Source organism: Girardinichthys multiradiatus, chromosome 19 (genome assembly GCF_021462225.1).
Source record: "Girardinichthys multiradiatus isolate DD_20200921_A chromosome 19, DD_fGirMul_XY1, whole genome shotgun sequence".
Taxonomy (NCBI): domain Eukaryota; kingdom Metazoa; phylum Chordata; class Actinopteri; order Cyprinodontiformes; family Goodeidae; genus Girardinichthys; species Girardinichthys multiradiatus.
This window is the reverse complement of record NC_061811.1, coordinates 3,860,268-3,886,093: the sequence shown is the minus strand read 5'-3', so window position 1 is coordinate 3,886,093 and position 25,826 is coordinate 3,860,268. Positions and strand designations below refer to the sequence as shown.

At 41.2% G+C, this 25,826-nt stretch overlaps 1 protein-coding gene across 1 annotated transcript in view; it reads right to left on the bottom strand.

Moving 5' to 3' along the window:
- Positions 1–23,494, bottom strand: part of kidins220a (kinase D-interacting substrate 220a) — a 66,304-nt gene extending 42,810 nt beyond the window's left edge. The window contains exons 1-19 of the mRNA XM_047344854.1: positions 23,340–23,494; positions 16,259–16,421; positions 13,379–13,477; positions 12,616–12,714; positions 10,242–10,340; positions 9,902–10,000; positions 9,602–9,700; positions 7,834–8,031; positions 7,639–7,737; positions 7,308–7,406; positions 6,235–6,333; positions 5,967–6,144; positions 5,677–5,841; positions 5,356–5,535; positions 3,532–3,697; positions 2,595–2,746; positions 2,096–2,196; positions 1,698–1,883; positions 1,360–1,500 (exon numbers count right to left, since the gene is read on the bottom strand). Of these exons, the coding sequence (XP_047200810.1) occupies positions 1,360–1,500; positions 1,698–1,883; positions 2,096–2,196; positions 2,595–2,746; positions 3,532–3,697; positions 5,356–5,535; positions 5,677–5,841; positions 5,967–6,144; positions 6,235–6,333; positions 7,308–7,406; positions 7,639–7,737; positions 7,834–8,031; positions 9,602–9,700; positions 9,902–10,000; positions 10,242–10,340; positions 12,616–12,714; positions 13,379–13,477; positions 16,259–16,390 (2,391 nt within the window). The 5' untranslated portion in view covers positions 16,391–16,421; positions 23,340–23,494. The remainder of the gene's footprint in view (positions 1–1,359; positions 1,501–1,697; positions 1,884–2,095; positions 2,197–2,594; positions 2,747–3,531; positions 3,698–5,355; positions 5,536–5,676; positions 5,842–5,966; positions 6,145–6,234; positions 6,334–7,307; positions 7,407–7,638; positions 7,738–7,833; positions 8,032–9,601; positions 9,701–9,901; positions 10,001–10,241; positions 10,341–12,615; positions 12,715–13,378; positions 13,478–16,258; positions 16,422–23,339) is intronic.
- Positions 23,495–25,826: the final 2,332 nt, after the last annotated feature.

Genomic DNA, 25,826 nt, shown 5'->3' with positions numbered 1-25,826 from the left:
CATTACATTAGCACACAGGAGGCTGCCATCTTCCCAGGGATTACTTCACCAAATAATAACATTTAGCTAAAGGAAATTTCATTACAGCCACCAGGAGGAAGAATCTCAACTTGGAGGTGAACTGAGGCAGCTGGAAACACTGAGGTGACGCTGCTGCAGCAGAGATGTGTGGGCTCTCCTATACAAGTGCATCTCAAATGATAATATCATTAAAATGATAGCTGCAAAGAAAAACAAAACATTTTCTCAGACAATCTGAATATTACATCAGATCAATAAAAAGGGTTTTAATACAGAAATGTGGGCCTAGATGTTCATCTAGTGTACAGTATCTGCAGTACTTGGTCTGGGCTCCTTTTGCATGAATTACTGCATTAATGCAACGTGGCATGGAGCCTGTGGTTCTGCTGAGGTGTTTTAATAGCGACCTTCGGCTCGTCTGCATTGTTGGTTCTGGTGTTTCTCATCTTCTTCTCAACAAAAGCCCATTGATCAGTAACTCATTGTGGATCTGAAATGCAAAAATTGTCTGATGTGTTTGCGCTAAATAAAGGCTAAAAATGTCCAAACATGTTTGGGTCAACTGTTTATGGGCTACATGGGTCACTCTTTCTTTGAAAACATGCTGTACTCAGCCACGTTTATGGAATGAATACATGTATTAAATCTCTAGAAGTTAGAAGTCCTGTTTACTATGAAGTTAAAATTAAAGCAAAAACGTGGTTAAAAAAAGACCAATGCTTTGTTGTAACAAAAATGTTCAAATTTAAGAATATTGTAATTTGTGAATGAAAATCTTGTCCTAAATTTTTAAATTTTAAAGTGAACATCTGTATCAACCCCTGGTATTGGGGGGCAAATTAGCACAATTTTTGAATTGCAGATGTAGGCCACAGAGAATCTTTCAGTGCTGCCAGAGTCACGGGCAGAAGGAGGTTTTTTCTTCCACTCATCTTTGCATCTATATGCTTGGATTCAATACTCCTTTGTTCAGGATGTTAGTGAATGTCTGGACAGCTGTTAAGTCGGCAGAAATCCCCATGATAAAGTAGGCCATAATTCTTTATTCCTTCATTAAAATCCTTTTTATTGGTCTTAAGCAATACTGAAATTCTCATTAGCTGTAAACCATAACCAAAACAACAAAACCCTTGAACTAAAGCACTGTGTGTAAGGAATCTACATAATATGGCTTACTTTTTGAGCTGAGGAATAAATGGACTCCTCTATGATCTTGTAAATTACTGAGATACAGCAGTAAGTTAAGAGGCTCATTGAGTTTCCTCATACCAGTCTGCCTCGTGGTTATAAACAATCTGAACTGCGGATGAAGAGTGCCTGAGGCTTGTTAACACCCACCGTGTCCAGCATCTGCAGCACTTTGTCCTGCTCACAAGCGTCCAGCCCGTCGATGATGACGGCCATGCGTGTTTGGTTCTGGGTAAATCCGTCAATCGTTTTGGCCATTTTCGACATCATTTCAACTTCGTGCTTCAGGACCTGTAGAGACACACATCAAACAGCACCATTCATAGCCATTTATTTATTTTAATGCTCATCTTCTGCAGAAGAGTGACTGTATTAGAGAGTAAAACTTGTTAACTTCATAAGCAAAAAGAACATCCCATTAAATTTGAGACAGGAGATCAAAGTATTTATATTGGGTTGAGTGGAAATGCTTAAGTTGATTAGTTCACCTTCATAAATCCTTCACTCTTCAGCTTGTGTAAGTTGTTGGCAGCGCCATGCAAGCGCTTCCTCTGGGAGTTGAGGACAGAGTCGGCCACCTGCCACCAGGTCCGGAAGTTCAGCAGCAGGGCCAGGCCCACCACACTGGCCATTGCTATCAGCACTGCATTTACCGTCAGGTTTTCAGGGTCGACCTAATAAAACAAAATAAAATAATAACCACATTAAAAGAGTCCACCGATTCCTCTAAACTCACCACATTCTGCTGCACTCTAATTTGCAAGGCCACACTCTCCATAAGACAAGTGTAATTATTGGGAAATAGCTGGACATCCTCAGAAAACACGTTAAAAGAGCAAATAGGAAAGACATTCATAAAACCTTTTTTTTTTTTGCTTCATTGTACCTTGAAGATAGCCAACAGCACCACACCAGTGATCAGGCATACTAGCGTCAGTGAACACAGCACGAAGGAGGGAAGGCAACATGTTTTTTTCCATTTTTGACCTGAGGTGTTGGAACATAGGCAGCATTATTAGACAGGCAGATGAAAAGCACCACTTTACAACCACAAACCTCAATGTGGTTTATTTTATGTTACAATCCAACACAAAACAATGCATACCTGGGAAGAAGAAGGAAGGATATCAACAATTTTTAGATGTTTAGGATTTGAATGTGAAGGCTTTTTCAGCCCCATTTACTATTACCCCTAAATATTAGTTGACTTCATCTAATTAGTAGATAGAATCCTCCTGTGTATCAATCAATCTGAGTATAAATGCAGCTTTGTTGGAGATAAACAACAAATCTGGATATAACATATTCATACCCTGTTCTGTGAAACACATGTGAAAGGTGAAACAGTGACTGAGCTTGTGTGGTCGCCAGGTCAGGCGTGTTACCTTTGATCTCATCATTCATGAAAACCCTGAACAGCCTGGTGGCCAGGAAGCCAAACTCCCTCTCACAAGCATCTGACAGAGTTGCAATCATTTCAGCCAAGGAGGTCTCCCCTCCGACACTGGACAGACGGTTGTAATCCGTGAACAAAAACCTGTGAAAGGCGAGGAGGAGGCCATGTTGGGTCTTAGTTACAAAGCAAATGGATTTTATTGAACTATAAACTGTTCATTTCAGGGTTCATATAAATGTATAATCTCAAAAATCTACGTTTTTTATGAGTTTTGATGACATTTTGGGTGTTTCTGTATAAAACACTTACCCAGCTGTTTTTATTTTGCTACAAGAATCATTGAACAACTCAATGCTGAAGTTGGCTTCTGTTCCAGCAGTCTGGTATAGAACTACTTCACTGCTTTTTTGGCATCTGGTCCAACTTCAGTCAGCTGTACTGCACTGTATAGACTAAATGATCCCACTTTTATAGAAATGGTGCCTACACCAGACAATTATTTTACATTTATAATAATATCCTCATTAGGACCCACAGGTCCAGTTAAAAATCAAAAAGCAAGATACCCTAGTGGCCAAATGAAAATCTGCAGGTTCTGTTGGTATCTCAAAAAAATCTAATGACTAAAGACTTTTTTTGGACCAAGGAATAAAATCTGTAACTTAGAAAAAAAATCTAATCAAATTCCATACTCTTGTATACATTTTAAGATATATATTTTGTATTTATTTTTATTTAACCTTTACTTATACAGGTTGTCTCATCAAGATCCAAGGTCTCATTTACAAGAGAAACAAGAAAAAAAAGAATATATAGAAAATGTATAATAGTGAATGTGACCATGTTTATTAATTTATTTATTGGTACATTTAGGGAGGCTCCAACAGAACATGTTCTTTGAGAACATGCGTTTCTGTGCTGATCACCTGACAGGCAGAGCCCGGGTGGTCTGCTCGGGAAGCTCCAGCGGGTTCACGAACATCAGTTTGAGCAGCAGCTCCATGTAACCGATCTGACGGGCCAGACGTGTGCTGATGACCCACGCCCAGTGCCAGCTTTCCCTCTCACGCCGGCTTCCGAAGTACACCAACACTAAACACAAGAAAACACAAACAAGGTGTTTGTGTGTTTAAATGAAGGTCACTGTAAACTGGGGCATGTTATGAAAGTTAAGAGAGATTAGAAGGCAAAACTAGCTGGTGTCAGCAGGGTTATAGCACCCTCTAGTGGCCACTGCAGATAATACTTTGTTAAGATCAAATCCCACCAACTTTCTGAAGTTACATTAGTTAGCAGAGACTTGATACCTTTACACCTCGTCACATTACAACCACAAACTTCACAGCATCTATAGTGATTTTATGTAACGGACAAACACAGTAGTGAATAATTGTTGAGTGGAAGGAAAAGAATACATGATTTGATTTTTTGATTTGTATTTATAAATCTGACGTGGAGCATATTCAGCCAAAATCAGAACTTTGTAGAACCACCTTTCACCACAATTACATCTGCAGGCCTTCTGGAGCATGGCTCTAAAAGGTTTGCACATCTAAAGACTGAAATCTTTGTCCATTCTTCTTACAAAACAGCTCCTTTTAAGTCAGATTTTATAAAAAGTGTCTGAAGAACATCAGTTTTCATGTCTCGCCACATATTCTCAGTTGGATTTAGGTCTGGACCGTGACTAGACCAGGGATGTCAAACTCCAGTCCTCGAAGGCCAGTGTCCTCAAACACTAGATGTGTCCCTGGTCCAACACACCTGAATCTATGACCGAATTACCTCCTCAGTATGCAGTCAAGTTCTCCAGAATCCTGCTAATGACCTAATTATTAGATTCAGGTGTGTTGAAGCAGAAGTACATCTAAAGGTTGCAGGACACTGGCCCTCGAGGACCTGAGTTTGACACCTATGGACTAGACCATTCTAACACATGACTCTGCTTTGATATAAACCGTCCCATTGTATCTCAGGTTGTATGTCCAGGGTGGTTGTCCTGCTGGAAGGTGAACCTCCACCCCAGTCTCAACTCTTCAGCAGCCTCTAACAGGTTTTCATCCAGGATTGTCCTGTATTTATCTCCATCCATCTTCCCATCAGCTCTGACCAGCTCCTTGCCCCGGTTAAAGAAAAGCATCCCCACACCATGATGCTGCCACCACCATGTTTTCCCATGGAGACTGTGTGTTCAGGGACATGTGCAGTGTAGATATTGTCACTGTGTTTTGTATGTAGGCCAAAAGGTTCAGTTTTGTTCAGATCTGACCAGAGCACCTTCTAAATGTTTGCTGGATTCCCTACATCAGTGGTTTTTATTCCCAGTCCTCAGAGCCCACTGTCCTGCATGTTTTAGGTGTTTCCCTTCTGCTACACAACTGATTTAAATGAATAGGTGATTACCAGGCTTCTAGATGGTATGCTGAGGAGGAAATGTACTAATTTGAATCAGGTGTGCTGCAGCAGAGACACATCTAAAACATGGAGGACAGCGGGCCCTGAGGACCAGAGTTGAAAAACAATGCTCTACATGACTTGTGGCAAACTATGAATGGGAATTCTTGTGGCTTTCTTCTCACCATGCTTTCATAAAAAGGTCAGATTTGTGGAGTGCCCAACTAATAGTTGTTCTGTCATTAGGGGTTATCAGAGTAAAGGGCCTTGCTATTTGTGTTGGTATTTATTTGACCTTACATCAGGTCAAATGAAAATAATTTAATACACAACTTCCAGCTTGTTTGTCTCCTCACCAAAAAAGATGTAGAGCAGGGCGAGGAGGCTGAGGGAGACAGCGATTGCCAGCTTGGGATCAACAGTAAAACCCAGGACGATGGCCACTGAGCCACAGAGGAGCAGCGTGAGGAGGACCACGAGCCAGGAGAACTGGAACAGTGGCTCGATCTGCTGGCCTGCAAAGGTCTTCATCTCATCTGATGAACATAAGGTTAGGAGAAAACATTGGAAAAAACAACCAGACCAATTATTACAAAAAACTGTGATGAGACGTGGTACAAAAAGCCATTTCCTTTTAGGAGGATTTCTTGACTGGCGCCTTGTGTGAGATTACTCACCCTCCAGCTTTTTCAGAAGGAAAGACTTGCCACTGCCCCACTGAGCATACAGGCCAACACAGATCGGTGGCTGCATGGTGGGTTCACTGAGGATGTCGGCTAGAGCGCTGCTGTATAGGTCATAACCCAGCATATCTCCATCTGATTCGGTTGGGGAAAGGTGCTCTATGAAACAGAAGGAAAGGCTCAGAAAGGCTTCATAAATGATGAAGACAACGATTCCACACAGAAAGACTACATTTGGATTTCCAAACACTTCTTTTATAATGAAATGAAAACGCAGTTCATACTGGCTCCAAATATCTGCGTCAGGATGCTTTTCTGGTGGGTGCAGTCGATGTTGTACGGTGTTTCTCCAGCTTTGTTGGGGCGGTACAGGAGGCGGCCATCTTTTGGGTTCCTGAGCAGCAGCTCTGCCAACTTCCGGCTCCGTCCACGGATCGCGATGTGGAGGGCGGTGTCTCCTTTCTAAACGAAAACAGGCGAAATGCTGAAACCCCACACCAAAAAGAAACCGAAAAAAGGTATAATGATAGTTTAGGGTGTGTTAAACAGTACCCGGTCCACTGCAGACACTTTGGCTCCTTTATCCAGCAACAGCTCCACTATCTCTATGTTCCTCATTTTTGTGGCTTTAATAAGCGAGCTCTCTCCTTCCTAAAAGACAAACATGCAGATCCAATTTAAACTTAACAGTTAATGTTAATGTTATACAGAGTTTATTTTTATACAGTATTAGGCTCTTTGATGGGATCCAGATATTTTTCATTCCAGAAAGAGAAAAGGCCTTTAGTCACACTTAGCTTCATAGTACAAAGAGATATTCATGAATGACTGGGTTTTCCTTTCTGATATTACGTTATAAAACGTATACACAATTCTCTAACCGCTGTCACGCCTGTCTGTTTTCGGTTTAGAAATCGAGTGTTGCACAGGTCTAACCCTGAAGAAATAAAACAGATTCTGCTTCTCAGGTCCTGCCAAGTCTTTGAAATATGTGTGTTCTTTTAATGCATTCCCAGTTTGAATAGCGCACGTGTTTTGGGATCAAGGCTGTGGAACTTTCAGTGTTCTGCTGCATCAGGACAGGGTATGTAACATTTGCCATGAGATCATATTCTATTTTAATTATTTAAGAATCAACTGAACATCTGAGAATGAAATTTAAATGCTCAATAAGTGCCCCAATGTGGTCAGATTATTATTAGCTAAATTATTCAGAAAGTAGGTCATGCCGTCCGTTTCAAGTATTGGGGTTCTCAAGGTAAGTGAATCTTCTTCAGTGCAGAGAGAGCATATGCATGATGTAGCATAGGATTATGCTGATATTACTGGGTCACTCCTGTGATATTTCAGTAACAGTTGTATGTTTGGTACGCAGTGCGTGTAAGAGCCTTCCAGGAAATATTTCAACCCGTCCAAACAACCTGCAGCAGCCTGGCTTATCTGGTGACTGAATTAAGTCTGCTAGATTTAGTTTATTTTTTTTACATAAAATATGTCATTCTTTCAATAAAAACAACAAGTGAGTTTATAGAAGATGGGAAAATGTTAGTAACAAAAGAACAAGTAAACATCATGAATCCACACAGTAGGAAATAAAGGAACTTATTTAATAAGAAGCTGTGTACCTTGGTGCAGCTCTCTGTATCAGGATTGCACTGCAGGATGTCTCTCACCATGGCAGCATTACCTTTCTCCACTGCCCAGTAGAGGGCAGTCTTTCCATCCTGGAGTGGAAAAGGAAAATCCAGACTTATTTATGAAAAAAATAATCAACCATGATAAAAAATACAAACCCTACATTCACATGGGTGCACTGCATAGTGAATTATAACATTTATCCTTTATGTATGTAATTCTAATCCAGGGAAAACAATAAAGATAAGCAAAATAAAATGATAGAGTTACATTTCACACAGAGAACCCAAGGAGTGAGGACAATAGGAAAGGGGCCCCTACCTGGCCCCTGACGTCAACATCAGCGTATTTGTTCAGCAGAGCTCGGACTATCTCCACATGACCTCCTCTTACCGCCCCAATCAGCACAGTCTCTCCACTCTAAAACCAGTTCAGGAACAGAAACACAGCAGACAGTCATTCATCGTACCAGTGTCAAGCCTGGTTGCCTGGTGAGAACGTTCCAGTGCATCTCACCCTGTCTGGGATGTTAACGTAGGTGCCAGCGTCCAGCAAGTCCTGCACAATCTCCGTGTGGCCTTCCTTGGCAGCGATGGCGAGCGCAGTGTTGCCGTCCTTGTCAGTCATGTTCACATTAGGGTTCCTCTTCAAGACCTCTTTGACAACTTCTGTGTGACCTCCTTTCACCCCCACAATCAGAGCGGTCATGGAGTTCTGTGGGAACAAAGAAACATTTTATTTTTCAGCTCTGTAGTGTTTTCAAACCAGGGTTCCAGCACAGTTTTCATGTGACAATTCCAGGTTTTTCCGGACTTGTCTTCTAAAAGTTCTCAGTTTTGTTTTAAAATATTAAAAGGTAACATTAAACTCAGCAGATTTAGCTTTTAACTGTTTCTTCCTGGGACTAATAATTGCCACAGCAACATTCATTTCTATTAATCCATCTGATGATGGATACAACATCTCAAAGACTTGAAGGAGCACAGATTCAGCGTCACAGCAATTATTTTTCATTTTGTTCACTGATGCCTGTTTTGGTTTGATAAACCTTAATTAACTGAATAATTTTAACTTGAGTGGTTCCAAACATAAGAAACAGCTCAACATTTTCTCATTTTTGCTGAGTGACAAGATAAGACTGGCAGGGACCAATCAAGGCAGCATCTCTTGTGAATCATCAAAACATCTAGATTAACACATTTATTGTTTGTGTAAATAATTTGATATTTTAAAAATTACATATGTACACACAAGCACTATAATTCCAGGTTATTTAAAATGTCCTGGTATGTCTAGTTTCTAGAATAATGACAGGACGGACACAAACCGCGACAATAATGCCCCTTTTAAACTGGCTCTTTTAGGAGCTGCGGCTCCGCTCCACTCGGGTGGGGGCGTGGCAGGAGAAGCAGCGAGGAGAGACGCTGCTGTCTGGACTGGTGAAGCTCCAAAGTTTGTCTGAAGAAGTTCCAATTTTATGTGGAAGTTTTTGTCTCAGCCATGAAAATAATAATGACACAGACTTTAAAGCGCATTACTGCGGACTTTTGACTGCGGTAAAGTTAGTTATAGATTAGATATTCGTGCTCCTCGGATACAGCGGGACATCCTCCCGTTTGATCCGAGGAAGACAGATAATGGGCAGCTGCTCTCTGGCTGCTCCCTCCTCCGGCAGACGCTGGTTCGCAGTTAAGGACCATCAATAAATGTCAGAACCAAACACGCTGCTTCATGGTGGTATTGTTTTGTGTGTTCTGAAGGAAATGTTTGCGCGTCTGAACAGGGGATTTTATGTGTGATCAGCTGGTTTAGGGTGTTATTAAATACAGTGCTCCGCCTGCGTGTAATTCGGAAAGCTGATGTGTCTTTTTTCTTTTTCAGCCTTCAGGCATGGGTTATGATTAGTAAATAGTAAAACGGTCCTTCCCTTCCATGATAAAATATCTCACTATGTTACAAAACTGAGCTTCTCTGATTGGTTGACGCGCCGCCTCCAAATGTTCAGATTCCCCAACTCAAGCGTCTGCCGCTATGCACGAGCGAAAAACGCGTCTGACGCTTGAAATCTCAAAACGCACTGCGCTCGATGCACAAAACACATCACAACGCGCTGTGCCAGGTGCGTGAAACACGCCACAGGACCTCTCTACGCATCCACCACAGACTGAAAACCAGACACCTCTGAAACTCAAATCGCGTTCGGTCTGAATGCACCACAAGTGTGGAGGTCACCATAAATAAGAAAACAAGACAGCGTTAGAAGAACTGAGTGTAAACTACTTACTGCTCCTTCCTGATCCACATCAGCTCCATTGGCCAAAAGGTGCATCACACTGTCGTAGTGGCCCTTCCTGGCTGCCCAGATCAGAGGGGTGGTACCGTACTGCAAAGAAAATGACCTTGTTCCATCAACTGTGTAAGATTACCCATAGTAATAAACTAGTTATAAAAAAATTATAATAAAGGAAGAGAGCTCAGAAACTTAAAGGATAACAAGGCGGATATTCACCTTAGTCTGGCTCTGAGAGTTATCTACCATCTGTAGGTTGGAAACAAAGCAAATGCTAAACTTCTGAGTAGGTACCTTGTCCGAGCAGTTGACCTTGGCTCCATGCTGCAGCAGAAGATGGACAATCTCTGCATGGCCCCGTCCAGCCGCCCAGATAATGGGGTAGACACTGTACTGTTGGGCCAGAGGACAGAGGTGAAGTCATGCTGAATGAAACTAATGATTGGTGTTAGACCTGAGTCATTGAGTTCCACCTCCAAATTATACGTTCTAGGTACTACTTTGTGTCACACTGACATACATTGAAGTTAGTGGTTGTAATCTGACAAAATGTGGAAATGTTGAGGGTATATGAATGATTTTGCCAAGCCTTGTAAGTGTGGTGACAATCTGGGTTCTGTTTTAGCTTCAGTACCTGTCCAGTGATGTTCGGATTGGCTCCTTTTTCCAAAAGCAGCCGGGCCACCTCTGTCCGCCCTTTATAGGCGGCCCACATGAGTGCAGTCCAACCTCCCTGAGCGTAACAATCAAGGCAAGTCAGTAGAGAGATCAAAAGTAAATAAGATAAAAATAATTATAGGATTATGATAAAGAGCAACAGTGGAGTTAAACCACATCACATTTCTGTCCTCTGGGTTAAACCAAATCTGGGTGGATTTGCAGCATTAAAATGTGCTATTTTTGGATGGAGTGACACACTTTCCAGTGAGTGAGCTGAATCACACAATGTGGTTTATTTAAATCCGACTGCGATCAGTGGCTGTGACCTCTCCTGGACAGCTCAGACACATCCCGAGCTGCAGATGAGTCACCTGCTATCCTGTTTAAATTTGCAACATTTGAAAACTAATCAGATTTTTTTTATTTCTATACACCATTTGATAATAATGTTCAGAGTTCATTAAACTGGATTATTTTTTGTTTTAGCACCCCAGGAAAAGAGTATGTGTTCTTTATCCCACCCAGACTAGTCTAAGGAAGGCAAAAGAAAATCTGGTATAGTTCAGGAAACCATGACTGTCACGGTTTCCTGAACTCAGGGACAAATATCATAGCTCTACAAAGCCAAGACAAGCAGATGTAAGTAAACTGATTTTCTATTAGAGAGGAGCCATCATGCAGAAACTAATTTAATTTCATGTCCATTTTAGAGCAAGTAAATTAGATTGCTCAGCCATAACTGAGGCACCACATCAAATAGGAAAGGTAATAATTTAGGTAACATTTCTAAAATGTTCACTTTTAATCCTACTTGGCTTCCACCTCTCATTCAAAAAAAAATATACTGAAAATTGAGAAGTATTTACTCTTACACAGCCTTATGCACCTCTACTAATTGTTGTGTGCTCAGAACATCTAAGATCCAAAAATTTAGAAAAGCTAAAATATGAAACTAAACTACATAAATAATTCATGATTAGTTATAATTTTACGTTTTTATTAGTGTTGTGACAGTGAATGGGAACCTGTCTTCATATTTAAAAGAATGATTGCATGTTTTAAGCTTTAAATGTGAAAACTACTTCTGTCATTAGGTCATTTCTAAAGTCTGCTTCTGATTGGTCGATCAGCCCTCCTGATTACTCCTTCCCAGGAAGCTGCTGATTCCAAAGTAGCTGGGTTTTAAGACTCCAAATCAGACAAGAAAAAAAATAAAACCGGGAAGAACTTTTGCCTAACAGAGTGGATGAGAAGCTTGGTCAACTTGTTGAGAATTAGCTGTGATAAATGTCCTATTTGCCTTGGACACTTTGCTAATTTAATCAAATATTTATATAAAGTTCCTTAAGAGTTTTGCTTTATTTTTTTCTGCAAACCTCAGACATGCTTAGCCTCAGTAGTAACTTTCTTTAAGACTATCTTTAAGGAAACCTTTAAGAAGTTCTAAATCTAATCTGGGAAACCACTAAGAACCCAAACGAACTGAGCCAAAACCCTTACTGTTTCTGTGTAACACTACAGTAGAAACATCAGCTGTCGTGTCAAGATTTCATGGTCAGGCTAGCTGACAAATGTGACTGTGGGAGGGAGTCACATGATCAGAAGTCCAAGTCGGTTTCACCAGTAGCAGAAAAAGCACCCAGTAAGGTGCGCAGTTCTGGTAGGAAGCTGATGGATCAAAGGTGGTACCAAAATATTGAATTCCTTCTATTTTCTGTTTCCCTTTGTGAAATAACTGTAAGATTTTATAACTCAGAATTGTAAGTTGTATAACTCCTTCCTTCAAACACCTGAGAGACGGATAAACAATTGATTAGAGTTAGATTTTAATCAGTCAGGCAATATTCAGTACGTTTACTTTCTTATTCATAAAGCTTCCATTTTAGCTCTAATAAGTAGTTTGTTGTAAAGTTAGCATCTTTGTTTGGTATTATTTATCACTGACTGTTTCTTCTTAAATCAGAAATAAACATTTGGCTGGTTAGTAATACAATTTTTGATTATATTAATTATTAGTTGTGTTTAGTTTTTAAATATATTCTTTAATTAATGTGTAATCCATTTAATTCTGAGAAATATACAGAAAAGTCCTTTCTTCTTTAAATCTTTGATAAAGTTTGTTAACTTGGAGGAAACAATAAATTCTTGATTTATTTACATTGATATAGTTTAGTGTAGCTCCTCATCACTGCAGTTCTATTTCTTTTTTAAGGCAGCTACTGACCGATAGAAAAATCATTTACTTCAGTTTATTTACTTAGTAGCGCTATATATATGTATATATAATTAATAAATAATTAATCCTTGGTGGAAGTAAACAAAGTGGGCAAAAGGGTCCAGATTCTCACCATGTCTCTGTGCTCCAAGTTGGCATTGTTCTCCAGGAGTTCCTTCACCACCTCGAAGTGTCCCTCCTTAGCAGTGGAGATCAGCGCTGTCCAGCAGTCCTGCACAGTGTCAAACCCTTATTCAGACCACTAATCTAACTCCGGTCCCACCAGAACACCACACCGGACTCCAAGCTATCCAACAACTGATACCTACCAGCTGATCATACCAGGTGCTCATGGGAATCCGGTGTCGCATTGATACTTAACAAAGTCAGAGAGCAATGTCAACGGAGCGGCGACTAGAGAATCGAACCCTTCTCCTCTCTCCCACAACAAGAGTAAGCCTCAGCTACAATGTGCCATATGTAATAGCTGGTTACAGGTCAGTAGATGGTAATAAGAGGTGTGGGAGGATGTGTGTGTGTGTGTGTGTGTGAAGAGGGAGGGAGAATAAATGAGTGAGTTAGTAAGTGTGTGTGTGTAAAGGGGCTGGCTCCTAAAGACGCAGGGTGTCAGCTGGTGAACAGATCCTGTCATTAGTTAAAAGAGTTCACCTGTAATGAGATGTCATTATGGCTCATGATGGCTCATAATAACTGAGGCCTGAGCTCTGACCGTGGTGACTTCAGCAGCATCAAACATCAACGCCAATAGCTGCATCCCTTTCTGTTTAAGTAGATGGTGTGGTTACTATGAGCACATTGTTTTTCACTCTGTTACGCCACCATGCGTCGGGGTGGGGTCATGCTGGGTGGGTTCATGTGTGTATTTTTATGCTTACAACATCATCCATGTTAACAGTGGCTCCTCTCCGGATCAGTTCTTGTAAGATCTCCAGATTGCCCAGCTCTGCTGCCACCATCAGGGGAGTCTGTCCATTCTGAAACCAGGATGTGGGATAAAAACATCAGGTTTCAAAGAATCTACATAAAAATTAGACTTGTTATTTAACCCAGGATAGCTTTCAGAAAACAAACACTTTACAGGTGAATCCCAGTAAATAAGATTTTTTGTTTTTATTTTCAACTACAACAGTGAAACACATGATAAACAGCTGAAACTACATGTTTACATACACATAAGACCCATGACCTTTTTATTCTTCAGTGTGACGTTGAATGAGAAAACATTTCCTGTTTAAAGGTTAGTTAGTGAAGTTATTTCTAGTTCCAGAATAATGACAATTTTCTCTGTCTCCTTACCAGCCTGCTGCTTGTGACGCTATTAGATAGTTTTCCTTCCACAAAACGTTCCATTAATATGCTTGTATACAGCATTCTGGACAGAAAGCTTTTTTAGCTACAGGTCCTTCTCAAAAAATTAGCATATTGTGATAAAGTTCATTATTTTCTATAATGTAATGATGAAAATTTAACATTCATATATTTTAGATTCATTGAACACTAACTGAAATATTTCAGGTCTTTTATTGTCTTAATACGGATGATTTTGGCGTACAGCTCATGAAAACCCAAAATTCCTATCTCACAAAATTAGCATATTTCATCCGACCAATAAAAAAAAAGTGTTTTTAATACAAAAAACGTCAACCTTCAAATAATCATGTACAGTTATGCACTCAATACTTGGTCGGGAATCCTTTTGCAGAAATGACTGCTTCAATGCGGCGTGGCATGGAGGCAATCAGCCTGTGGCACTGCTGAGGTCTTATGGAGGCCCAGGATGCTTCGATAGCGGCCTTTAGCTCATCCAGAGTGTTGGGTCTTGAGTCTCTCAACGTTCTCTTCACAATATCCCACAGATTCTCTATGGGGTTCAGGTCAGGAGAGTTGGCAGGCCAATTGAGCACAGTGATACCATGGTCAGTAAACCATTTACCAGTGGTTTTGGCACTGTGAGCAGGTGCCAGGTCATGCTGAAAAATGAAATCTTCATCTCCATAAAGCTTTTCAGCAGATGGAAGCATGAAGTGCTCCAAAATCTCCTGATAGCTAGCTGCATTGACCCTGCCCTTGATAAAACACAGTGGACCAACACCAGCAGCTGACACGGCACCCCAGACCATCACTGACTGTGGGTACTTGACACTGGACTTCTGGCATTTTGGCATTTCCTTCTCTCCAGTCTTCCTCCAGACTCTGGCACCTTGATTTCCGAATGACATGCAGAATTTGCTTTCATCCGAAAAAAGTACTTTGGACCACTGAGCAACAGTCCAGTGCTGCTTCTCTGTAGCCCAGGTCTGGGGAATGCGGCACCTGTAGCCCATTTCCTGCACACGCCTGTGCACGGTGGCTCTGGATGTTTCTACTCCAGACTCAGTCCACTGCTTCCGCAGGTCCCCCAAGGTCTGGAATCGGCCCTTCTCCACAATCTTCCTCAGGGTCCGGTCACCTCTTCTCGTTGTGCAGCGTTTTCTGCCACACATTTTCCTTCCCACAGACTTCCCACTGAGGTGCCTTGATACAGCACTCTGGGAACAGCCTATTCGTTCAGAAATTTCTTTCTGTGTCTTACCCTCTTGCTTGAGGGTGTCAATAGTGGCCTTCTGGACAGCAGTCAGGTCGGCAGTCTTACCCATGATTGGGGTTTGGAGTGATGAACCAGGCTGAGAGTTTTAAAGGCCTCAGGAATCTTCTGCAGGTGTTTAGAGTTAACTTTTTGATTCAGATGATTAGGTTCATAGCTCGTTTAGAGACCCTTTTAATGATATGCTAATTTTGTGAGATAGGAATTTTGGGTTTTCATGAGCTGTATGCCAAAATCATCCATATTAAGACAATAAAAGACCTGAAATATTTCAGTTAGTGTGCAATGAATCTAAAATATATGAATGTTAAATTTTCATCATGACATTATGGAAAATAATGAACTTTATCACAATATGCTAATTTTTTGAGAAGGACCTGTATGACATTTTGTTTTATGCCCTACTGGGGGGTCAACAGTCTCCTTATGATGACAAGACATTTTTATATTAAAAATTATTTTTTTATTAGTGTGATGCAATGTTTTTTGCGTTTTATTTCTTAAGGATTTATGGCACTAGGGGCCTTTATTTAGACAATTGTCTTTAAAAGTAGGCAGACAGGAAAAGGGGGTGAAGAGAGGGGGAAGACGTGCAGCACAGGCCACCGTGGCTGGGACTCGAACCAGGGAACAGCTGCACCGAGGGCCGAAGCCTTTCTATACACGGGCTGTGCGCTTTACCACTGCACCGCGCCCGTTTTTGAGTTTTTATTGACTGTAAGGCAGAATCACTAAAAATACCAGACAAAAATGTGAAAAATGTGTGTGGAGTGAAATCTTTAAATTTTTTTCTCTTTGAATTAAATTGCTGAAAAACGTCCACTTTTTGATGATATTCAAATTTAAACACACAAATTTGTATATCCCCTTTGGCCAGAGTCCATGGAATAAGCATGAGGTTGTTGCTAGGGGGAGAAATGTCTGAGTAAACTCTGCCATCTGTTATTGAATAATCTGAAGACAAAGGATAGATGGACTTTAAAACCACATAGGAGAACCTGCATAAGGTCCACTCTAAGTCTCAATAAGAGATAAAGCTGGTGTTACGCTACAGTTCACCTTATCCTTGTAGAACATATGAAACTTCCCAGGTGTTTGTGTTTTACAGCTTAGAAACAGAGAACCAGAAGAAGTTCAAGCAGGGCTTCTGATGTGACTGTGGCTGACTTACATCACTCCTGCAGTCCACATCCCTGAACTTGTCCAAGTGGGCCCTGACAGCAACCAGGTTCTCCTCCTCCACGTAGCTGAACAGACTCTGGACGGCCAGAGAGGTCATCTTCAGGGAGGTGGTGGTGTCCATGGCTGCCTGCTAAACGCCTCTATCTGCACCACTGAAACAACAGGAAATCAAACAGATATTCATAACAACTAGCAAGCAGGAATAAAAATCTGTTGGTCCTGCAGAGCTGCATGTATGGCACTACTGAGAAACACGTTTAAGAACATGACCAGGAAGAAGCTGAAGATCAAGTTGCTTAGGAAGACATTTGCACTGTCCAAACAAAACTCAGACATAACAAATTAAACTAAAACAGATGCTGAGTCTTTACTGACAGGGGAGTTATGACACTGTTATAACTACTGTGCCATGCAGAAGTATTCATACGCCTTGAACTTTTCACAAGTCACCTTAGAACCAAAGACTTCCATTGTGGCCCACAGTGTAGAGTGTTGCATGTGAGCTTCTTCCTCCCATTGCACGAGCTTGCTGCCAGTCTCTGTGAACTTAAAGTTGTCCTGTTGGTAGATTCTCCCACCTGAGCTGAGGATCTCTGAAGCTGGTTGCACTGGTTTTTATTTAGGGTTATCAAAGTTAAGGGCAGCTGAATACAACTGAATGCCTCACTTTCTGCCACAGATTTTTGATAATCAACATTATTTGTCTTCATATCCATCCACTACTTTGGGTTATTTCATCACAAAAGATCCCAAAAAAATATAGTAAGGTTTGTCATAACGTGACAAGATATGAAAAAGTTCAGGGGGTGTGAAAACTTCTGAAAGACACAATCAGAAAACTGAAAACAAATATCCTAATATGGAAACTTCTGCACAAACTAAGCATAAATACCCACAAATGATTGAGCTGGCTGTGCTCATTACTAAAGGTCTAACAGGCAGTCGTTAGCTCTTCTGTTCTGTTCTGTTCAGTTCTGTTCTGTTCAGTCTGTCTCGTCAGGCTTAAAACATGACCTGAATTTGTTCCCTCTGTTTTACGAAGCCCTGCAATCTGGGCGTCCCTTCAAGGTAGCTAATCAACTCACTGAATACAAAAAAGTCAAACAGTCCCCGAGCTTTATTTTGATGTAGCAATGATTCACAACAGGCACATTGTGCTCCAATTATAGCGAGATCACTCTCTACTGCCAGAAACTGGACGTTGTGGTCTTTGTGCATTTAATAAAGAAACAGAGCTGTGTGCAAAAGTACGACTGCAGCAAAGCTGAGCACTATTTCACTGACCTGTTTTGCAGGGACAGAACAGTTACAGAAAACAAGCAGGATTATTAGTGAGCAACCGCCTGGATCTGACAAATCAGTGCATAAAGATCAGTTTAGGGACGTCATTTATAGCAGCTCTGCTTTACATTCATTTCTTAAATAAACAAAGAGTCGTACCAATCACTGCATATATATGCATCTACCAACAGCATGGACCTTGATGCACTTTAATTAATGAAAACAGGGAGGGACCGATGCTATGATGACTTTATCTTCTGTTAGTCCTGAGAGATTAAAAGTTGAAGACATCTGGACTTCTCATTTCTTGAGGAGAGAAGATAAGAAGTCCAATTGCCTTCGGACGGTCACGTCGTGGATGACTGAGAATCTGGACCAGGATATTTTCTGTTAGATGTAAAACAAATACCTCTATCACACATTTTTATTTGATATTTTATAGTTTTAGGAAAAGAAAAACAAAATCAGAAGAACAATAGAAATGAATTTGGGGCTCGAAGCGTCTGATTGGTGCGTCTCTAAAACCAAGCCAAGCATAAACAGATCCTTGTTATGACATCATTCATTTTTAGCTTTACTACAATAAAAATTCATCTTTATGCTTTAAAAATGTGTGTTTCTGAGAAATGTTGCTTTTTAATATAAATCTCAGACATTCAATGTATTATAATACCGAATAAGTTAGGGAACAGCACAAATAAACTGCTGTTATGTATGAGGGATTCAGTCGATCAATAAAAGGCTCATTAATGATTCATAAAGTTGTACCAATCCATCATGATCGGACTCACTTCCTGCACACAGCCGAACTGAATTAATGAGCTTTATTCATTGCATTCAACTTTGGTTTCACCAAATAACCACCAAGGTTTACGTTGTATTTCCTTATAATCCTGGAGAAAAAGCTGCTACGGCTCAGGTCAATACACACTTCCAAACATCACGTCTGCCGGGCTGTCAGTACAAAGGCCCCAGCAGGTCAGTCAAATTCAGAGAAGCCAATCAATTCTTATCTGCAGAACAAGCTCAGTCTTCTGTTCTTTCTGAGGTCCTTTCTTCTCCACTCAGGGATCACCTGCCAGCAGTTTCTCTAGATCACACCATGTCCCAGAAGTGGAGGAGAAGAAAAAAAAACCTTTTGTTTAAGGTGACGGCAGCAGGAGCCTGTTGACACACCCTCCTCATCTCGCCGTCTCTCACGACACAAACACACACTGCAAACAGCTTTTTAAATTATTAAAGCAGACGACCCTAAAAAGAAAAGGTTATTAGAGCTCTTACCTCAGCGTAGGGTAAAGTTAGTGGATATTTATTAGTTCAAGACCAACACTGCTTTCCTGCCTAGTTCAACAAGCACTCCTGGCTCATGCTCAGCATCCCCCGCTTTAAGTATTAGCTGAATATTAGATGAGGGGGACAGGCCCACGCCCATCTCTTCCCCACACAATGGACACACACCAGATTTCCATTGTGTTCAAGCATCGCTTTAAACCATGCATGGTGCAGATAAAAATGAGACTTTAACTTAGAATAATTAGATAAAACATTGATTCGAGTCTGATAACCTATGGCATCACAGCCAAAGGTTACAAGACAACCTGAAGCTCATTGAGTCAGTTATACTGAAAATGTTAATGTTAAACATTTACACATGACTTGAACTTTAAATGAAGTGTTTAGGGACTGTGGGTCAACCAAGACATTAAAAAAATCAACTAGAAGCCTTTTTTCATCTGTGTTTATAGGAAATACTACCTCCCTCCCTGAGCCGTGCCGGAACAAGGAGAAACAGTTCGTCTACAACTGAATACAAAAGTATAACAAAACGGTTCACATTTTATCTGATAGATTAACACAAAGCAGAGTATAATGTATACAGGTCCTTCTCAAAATATTAGCATATTGTGATAAGTTCATTATTTTCCATAATGTTATGATGAAAATTTAACATTCATATATTTTAGATTCATTGCACACTAACTAAAATATTTCAGGTCTTTTATTGTCTTAATACGGATGATTTTGGCATACAGCTCATGAAAACCCAAAATTCCTATCTCACAAAATTAGCATATTTCATCCGACCAATAAAAGAAAAGTGTTTTTAATACAAAAAACGTCAACCTTCAAATAATCATGTACAGTTATGCACTCAATACTTGGTCAGGAATCCTTTTGTAGAAATGACTGCTTCAATGCGGCGTGGCATGGAGGCAATCAGCCTGTGGCACTTGCTGAGGTCTTATGGAGGCCCAGGATGCTTCGATAGCGGCCTTTAGCTCATCCAGAGTGTTGGGTCTTGAGTCTCTCAACGTTCTCTTCACAATATCCCACAGATTCTCTATGGGGTTCAGGTCAGGAGAGTTGGCAGGCCAATTGAGCACAGTGATACCATGGTCAGTAAACCATTTACCAGTGGTTTTGGCACTGTGAGCAGGTGCCAGGTCGTGCTGAAAAATGAAATCTTCATCTCCATAAAGCTTTTCAGCAGATGGAAGCATGAAGTGCTCCAAAATCTCCTGATAGCTAGCTGCATTGACCCTGCCCTTGATAAAACACAGTGGACCAACACCAGCAGCTGACACGGCACCCCAGACCATCACTGACTGTGGGTACTTGACACTGGACTTCTGGCATTTTGGCATTTCCTTCTCTCCAGTCTTCCTCCAGACTCTGGCACCTTGATTTCTGAATGACATGCAGAATTTGCTTTCATCCGAAAAAAGTACTTTGGACCACTGAGCAACAGTCCAGTGCTGCTTCTCTGTAGCCCAGGTCAGGCGCTTCTGCCGCTGTTTCTGGTTCAAAAGTGGCTTGACCTGGGGAATGCGGCACCTGTAGCCCATTTCCTGCACACGCCTGTGCACAGTGGCTCTGGATGTTTCTACTCCAGACTCAGTCCACTGCTTCCGCAGGTCCCCCAAGGTCTGGAATCGGCCCTTCTCCACAATCTTCCTCAGGGTCCGGTCACCTCTTCTCGTTGTGCAGCGTTTTCTGCCACACTTTTTCCTTCCCACAGACTTCCCACTGAGGTGCCTTGATACAGCACTCTGGGAACAACCTATTCGTTCAGAAATGTCTTTCTGTGTCTTACCCTCTTGCTTGAGGGTGTCAATAGTGGCCTTCTGGACAGCAGTCAGGTCGGCAGTCTTACCCATGATTGGGGTTTTGTGTAATGAACCAGGCTGGGAGTTTTAAAGGCCTCAGGAATCTTTTGCAGGTGTTTAGAGTTAACTCGTTGATTCAGATGATTAGGTTCATAGCTCGTTTAGAGACCCTTTTAATGATATGCTAATTTTGTGAGATAGGAATTTTGGGTTTTCATGATCTGTATGCCAAAATCATCCGTATTAAGACAATAAAAGACCTGAAATATTTCAGTTAGTGTGCAATGAATCTAAAATATGTGAATGTTAAATTTTAATCATTACATTATGGAAAATAATGAGTTTATCACAATATGCTAATATTTTGAGAAGCACCTGTAATCTGGGAGGGGCTCAGAGTAGAGCCGCTGCTCCTCCACATGCAGAGGAGCCAGTTGAGGTGGCTCGGGCATCTATACCGGATGCCTCCTGGACGCCTTCCTCGGGAGGTGTTCCAGGCACGTCCCACCGGGAGGAGGCCCAGGGGACGGCCCAGGACACGCTGGAGGGACTATGTCTCTCGGCTGGCCTGGGAACGCCTTGGGCTCCCCCTGGAGGAACTGGAGGAGGTGTCTGGAGAGAGGGACGTCTGGGCGTCTCTACTGAGTCTGCTGCCCCCGCGATCCGGTCCCGGATAAAGCGGAAGACGACGAGTACGAGTACGAGAGTATAATGTATTGGACAGAAAATGATGCCTTTAACTTTTTTTGTTACAAACGAAAACCTGGAAGATCTGGCTTGATCCTATCCAGTGCAAACCGCTACCTACGAGTCACCTACTTAGTATACAGAGTCCACCTGTGTGTAACTTATCCTTAGTGTAGCTGCAGCTGTTCTTTGGAGACCACCAAAGTTTGTTAGAGAACATTAGAAAGCAAACAGCATCCTGACGACCAAGGAACACAGCAGACAGGTCAGGGAGGAAGTGGTGGAGAAGTTTAAACCAGGGTTAGGTTCTAAAACAGTATCCAAAGCTATGAACATCTCACAGAGCTCTGATCAATCCATCAACTGAACATGGAGAAAGGATGGAGCAACTGCAGACCTACCAAGAAATGAAGGTCCATCTAAACTGACAGGCTTGGCAAGGGGAGCATTAATCAGAGAAGCAGCCATGCGACGACATGGTATCTCTGGAGGAGCTGCAGAGATACAATATTCAGCTGGCAGAATCTGCTGACAGGACGACAAATTGTAGCTTTCTGGAAGACTGACCAAAAAAAAAAAGCTGTTGCTGAAAGAAAGTTGTTTGCAGTTTGCCGCAAGCTAAATAGAAGAAACAGCAAACATGTGGAAGAAGGTTCTCTGGTCAGAGGAGAACATTTTATTTCTGACAAAAAAACTAACACTGCACATTGCTCTGAACACACCATTCCCACAGCATCATGCCGGAAGCTGGTCAGAGTTGATGGGAAGATGGAAGGAGCTAAATCCTGGACAATCCTGGAAGAAAACATGTTGGAGGCTGCAGAAGACTTGAGACTAGGATGGAGGTTCATCTTCCTGCAGGACAACCCCCCTAAACATACACCCAGAGATACTATGGGATGGTTTAGATCAAAGCATATAAATTTGGAGGAATGGCCCAGTCAAAGTAAGGACCTGAATCCAACAGAGAAACATGTAATCATCCATTTATTTTGTAAGGCACTGAAGCTATGCAAAACCAGAACCTTTCTGGCACATTATGAAACAACATGTAATAATTTAACCTTTTCCTGCTGCCAGAGTCATGACAGCCACCCTTAATATTCTGGGAAATATATTTTAATAACATTTCTAAATCCTGCCAGCCTACGGTATGATGAAATGCTTTTTGTTGACCTATCACTTAAAATCCCAAAAAGAATGCTTAAAAGTTAGTGGTTGGAACGGGACAAAATGTGAGAAAAGGTCAAGGGGTGTAAATACTTGGTGCAGGTTTTATCTGGACTCTAAACAATAAATCACCAGATATGAACAGAAAAAACAGAAACTCGGTGGTGTTCAGCTTAAACGTAGGCAGTGAAGTGAGAAGGCAACAGTGGATAGGATCTCTAAATTTAACCAGTCAGCTCTTTATGGCAAGTCATGAAACCGGTGAGGGTTCGGGTTCCTCGGTACAAACCAGGGTGGGTCAGCTTACTGCAACAAAACTACAATAAATAAAGGCCGGAAAATATTTGAACCAAAAGTTAGTCAAGCTGTTGTATTACTGGAATACGTGTTAACATAAGTTTAACAGGATCAGATTACAAATATTGTTCTTTTTTCCTCTCATATCTGGACGTAGGACTAGTTTTTACCTACCGGTTAACTTTAAATAGACAGACGCTGCTAAAAACAAACTATAGGTCGGGAAACCGGGTCGGCACCGTGATAGGGAGCTGGCAGGGAGTTTATGTCCCGTTTCCAGGCAACATTTGCCGAGTTTCTCCTCCTGACAGCAGGTCTGGAGGTCTTCATGACGCGAACATCTGTCAGTCTCTCAGGGTTCACAGGGTGTCACAAACACGGTGGTTTCCGGATGTTCTGGTGTCAGGAAGCAGCAACAAGTGAGTCCCAGCCCGACGTTAGCGACCAGAGGCTAGATCTCCAACAGGTCCCAACTGCTTTTAAAGCAGCTTTAAACTCGAATAACAAACTAAACAAAGAGTCTCTTACCTCCACCCGGCTGCTCCGTCAGTTACTCCTGCAGGCTCAACTCAGCTTGATGTTTGTTTTTCTAAATCAAGCCATGCTGGAGAGAGCAGAGTCAGACTGAAACCTGCTGCAGATGCAGATCTATGACCGAGGCTCCGCCTGGTTCTTAATGCTTGTCTACAGAGGCGGAACCATCGGCTGTACATCAGGGGGCCCCCCACCCATCCACCCCCAGCTCACTGGAACAGCAGTCAATACCAGGGTGCAGTGCACACACTTTGGAGATAAACAATAAACTAAGCATGTGCTGTATTAATAAAAAAAAAAACACAGTGTGGATCTAAAATATGCAAACATTTTTATAAAAAAAAAAAAAGACATCCAGTTTCCAAATCTCTTTGGGCTAAAAAAATAAAACAAAATGCATTCTTCTCTCAGCAATAGGAACAGGATTTGGGTCAATGTCTCTTTGAAAGCTATTGCTGTATTTAGCCAAATTTGTGAAAATCTGTTAAAAGGAGATTTGGGGGCACCAAAGGTTGGTTTGAGTGAAAGTCTGGATTGTTGAGGTCCTGTTTAAAAGCAAATGGCATAGTTCTTGAAAGAAAAATACTTTGTTCCATTGTAATACATATATTTTTTTAATGTTGTTAATAATTTTACACTAATTAAAAATAATACGTCTCTATCTGTATTAACCACCTGCGTTCAAGATGCAGCGCAGGGCCGCACAAAATTATTCCAAGGTGACCCCCGGACCACACTTTAGACCCCCCTGGTCATACAGGATTACTGTAGGTTTGCAGGATTTAGAAATGTTACTAAAATATGTTTATTTATAGGTGCCTTTCTAAATTATTTGCATAATTTACCCAAGAGTATTTAGCTTTGTACACTGTTGAGCAGGTAAAAAATGTTCTTTTAACTTGACGATTTTGATTGTTTTGCAAAAAGGTTTGGACACCGGTGATCTGAACCATTTGGTAACCGGTATGTTTTGGGTCATTGTCCTTCTGAAAGGATAACCTTGACCTGAGTCTCAACTCTTTTTGCAGCCACTAAAGCCTGACATACACACAGTGCAATTTCAAATCATACAGGACTTGAACATGAGACTTTGTATGATCACCATAGTAACTCCTGTCACACCACGACTTGTTGCCACAGCAGAATTTTGTGAGACAGGTTTAAGTTTAACGATGTATCTGATAAGGACATCATACATTTAAAAAGATTTCTGCTCATGTAGCAGTTAGCCAAATGGCTATTTTTAATTTGCAGTGCCTGGACAGAGAAGGAAAATGTAGATAAACACAGAGGTATATATGCATGTTGAAGCTTCTTTAAATTGTTCTTCAGAACATTTGGACAAACCTTTGAGATATTTGGAAAATATTTTCTGATCAGTACACACGTTTGAAGGCTGAACACTAAAGTTTGGAGGGGACAGAATCATGGTGCGGGGCTTTCTATAAGCACATGATTCCGGCAGATTTCAAATAACTGAACAAAGCATGAATGGACTAATGTACCAGAACATTCTGAATAAGAATCTGATGATGAAACAAGCAGGGATTAATCAGCAAGGCAATGAACTCAGATAAGGAAAACCTTGATTGGTTTCAGAGAAATAAAATAAAGCTGCTAGAACAGTTAAACGTCTGTGGAAAGAACTGAAGTCAAGGTTAAAACCCCATTCGTTTAGAGTTGCTTTTGATTCCTCTATTTAAACTATTAACTAAAACATCTTGGTAAAACCTTCTACTGGGGTTAAAGATTAATTAGGATTTTCCACCTTGGAATAGACGGCATAAATGACCTCGCTGTCTATGAGACAGACTGGATGACTTGGGTTCTCTTGGAAGAAGTTAGGAGGAAGGTACAGAGCACCAGGAAGTCTCTGACTCTTGGTCCAGATGTGGACCAGTTTTAAAAGGAATATTTCCCCATTATTGAGACGCATATGGGGTCACAAGAGTTCCAAGGGGTTGCTCCCTCCCAGGGAGAAACATTTGATTTTATGTTATTAAAATGGGCCTAAAAGCATCAATTGCATTATTCACGTAATAGCCACAAAAAAAAAATGTTCAAACTAAATATAACCAACAGCCTCAAATCACCATAACTATGAAATATTTAAAATGTTAAAAGTTTAAAAGGTTTGATCTTATGATGAGAAAAAATATTGACCAAAAACCAGCAAGTGCATCAATGAATGGGTTAAAACATCCGATTTTCTGACAGGGGGCCCATTCAGCGACCTTTTGTGTAGAATAGAAAATGAATGTCACCAGGCCCTTTAGAAAATAAACATACTGAGAAAAAGCTTCATATGTTCAGTACCCACCTTCCCCATTCTATTTAAACAACATGACTAATGTTACACGGCAACCAGACCCACCCTACTGAGCCTCAGCTGCCAGAACAGGCCCAGAAAAGAACGTTCTGTACATCTAAATCAAAACTGACATTTTCTCACTGAACAAAACATTTAAACAACAAACCAGA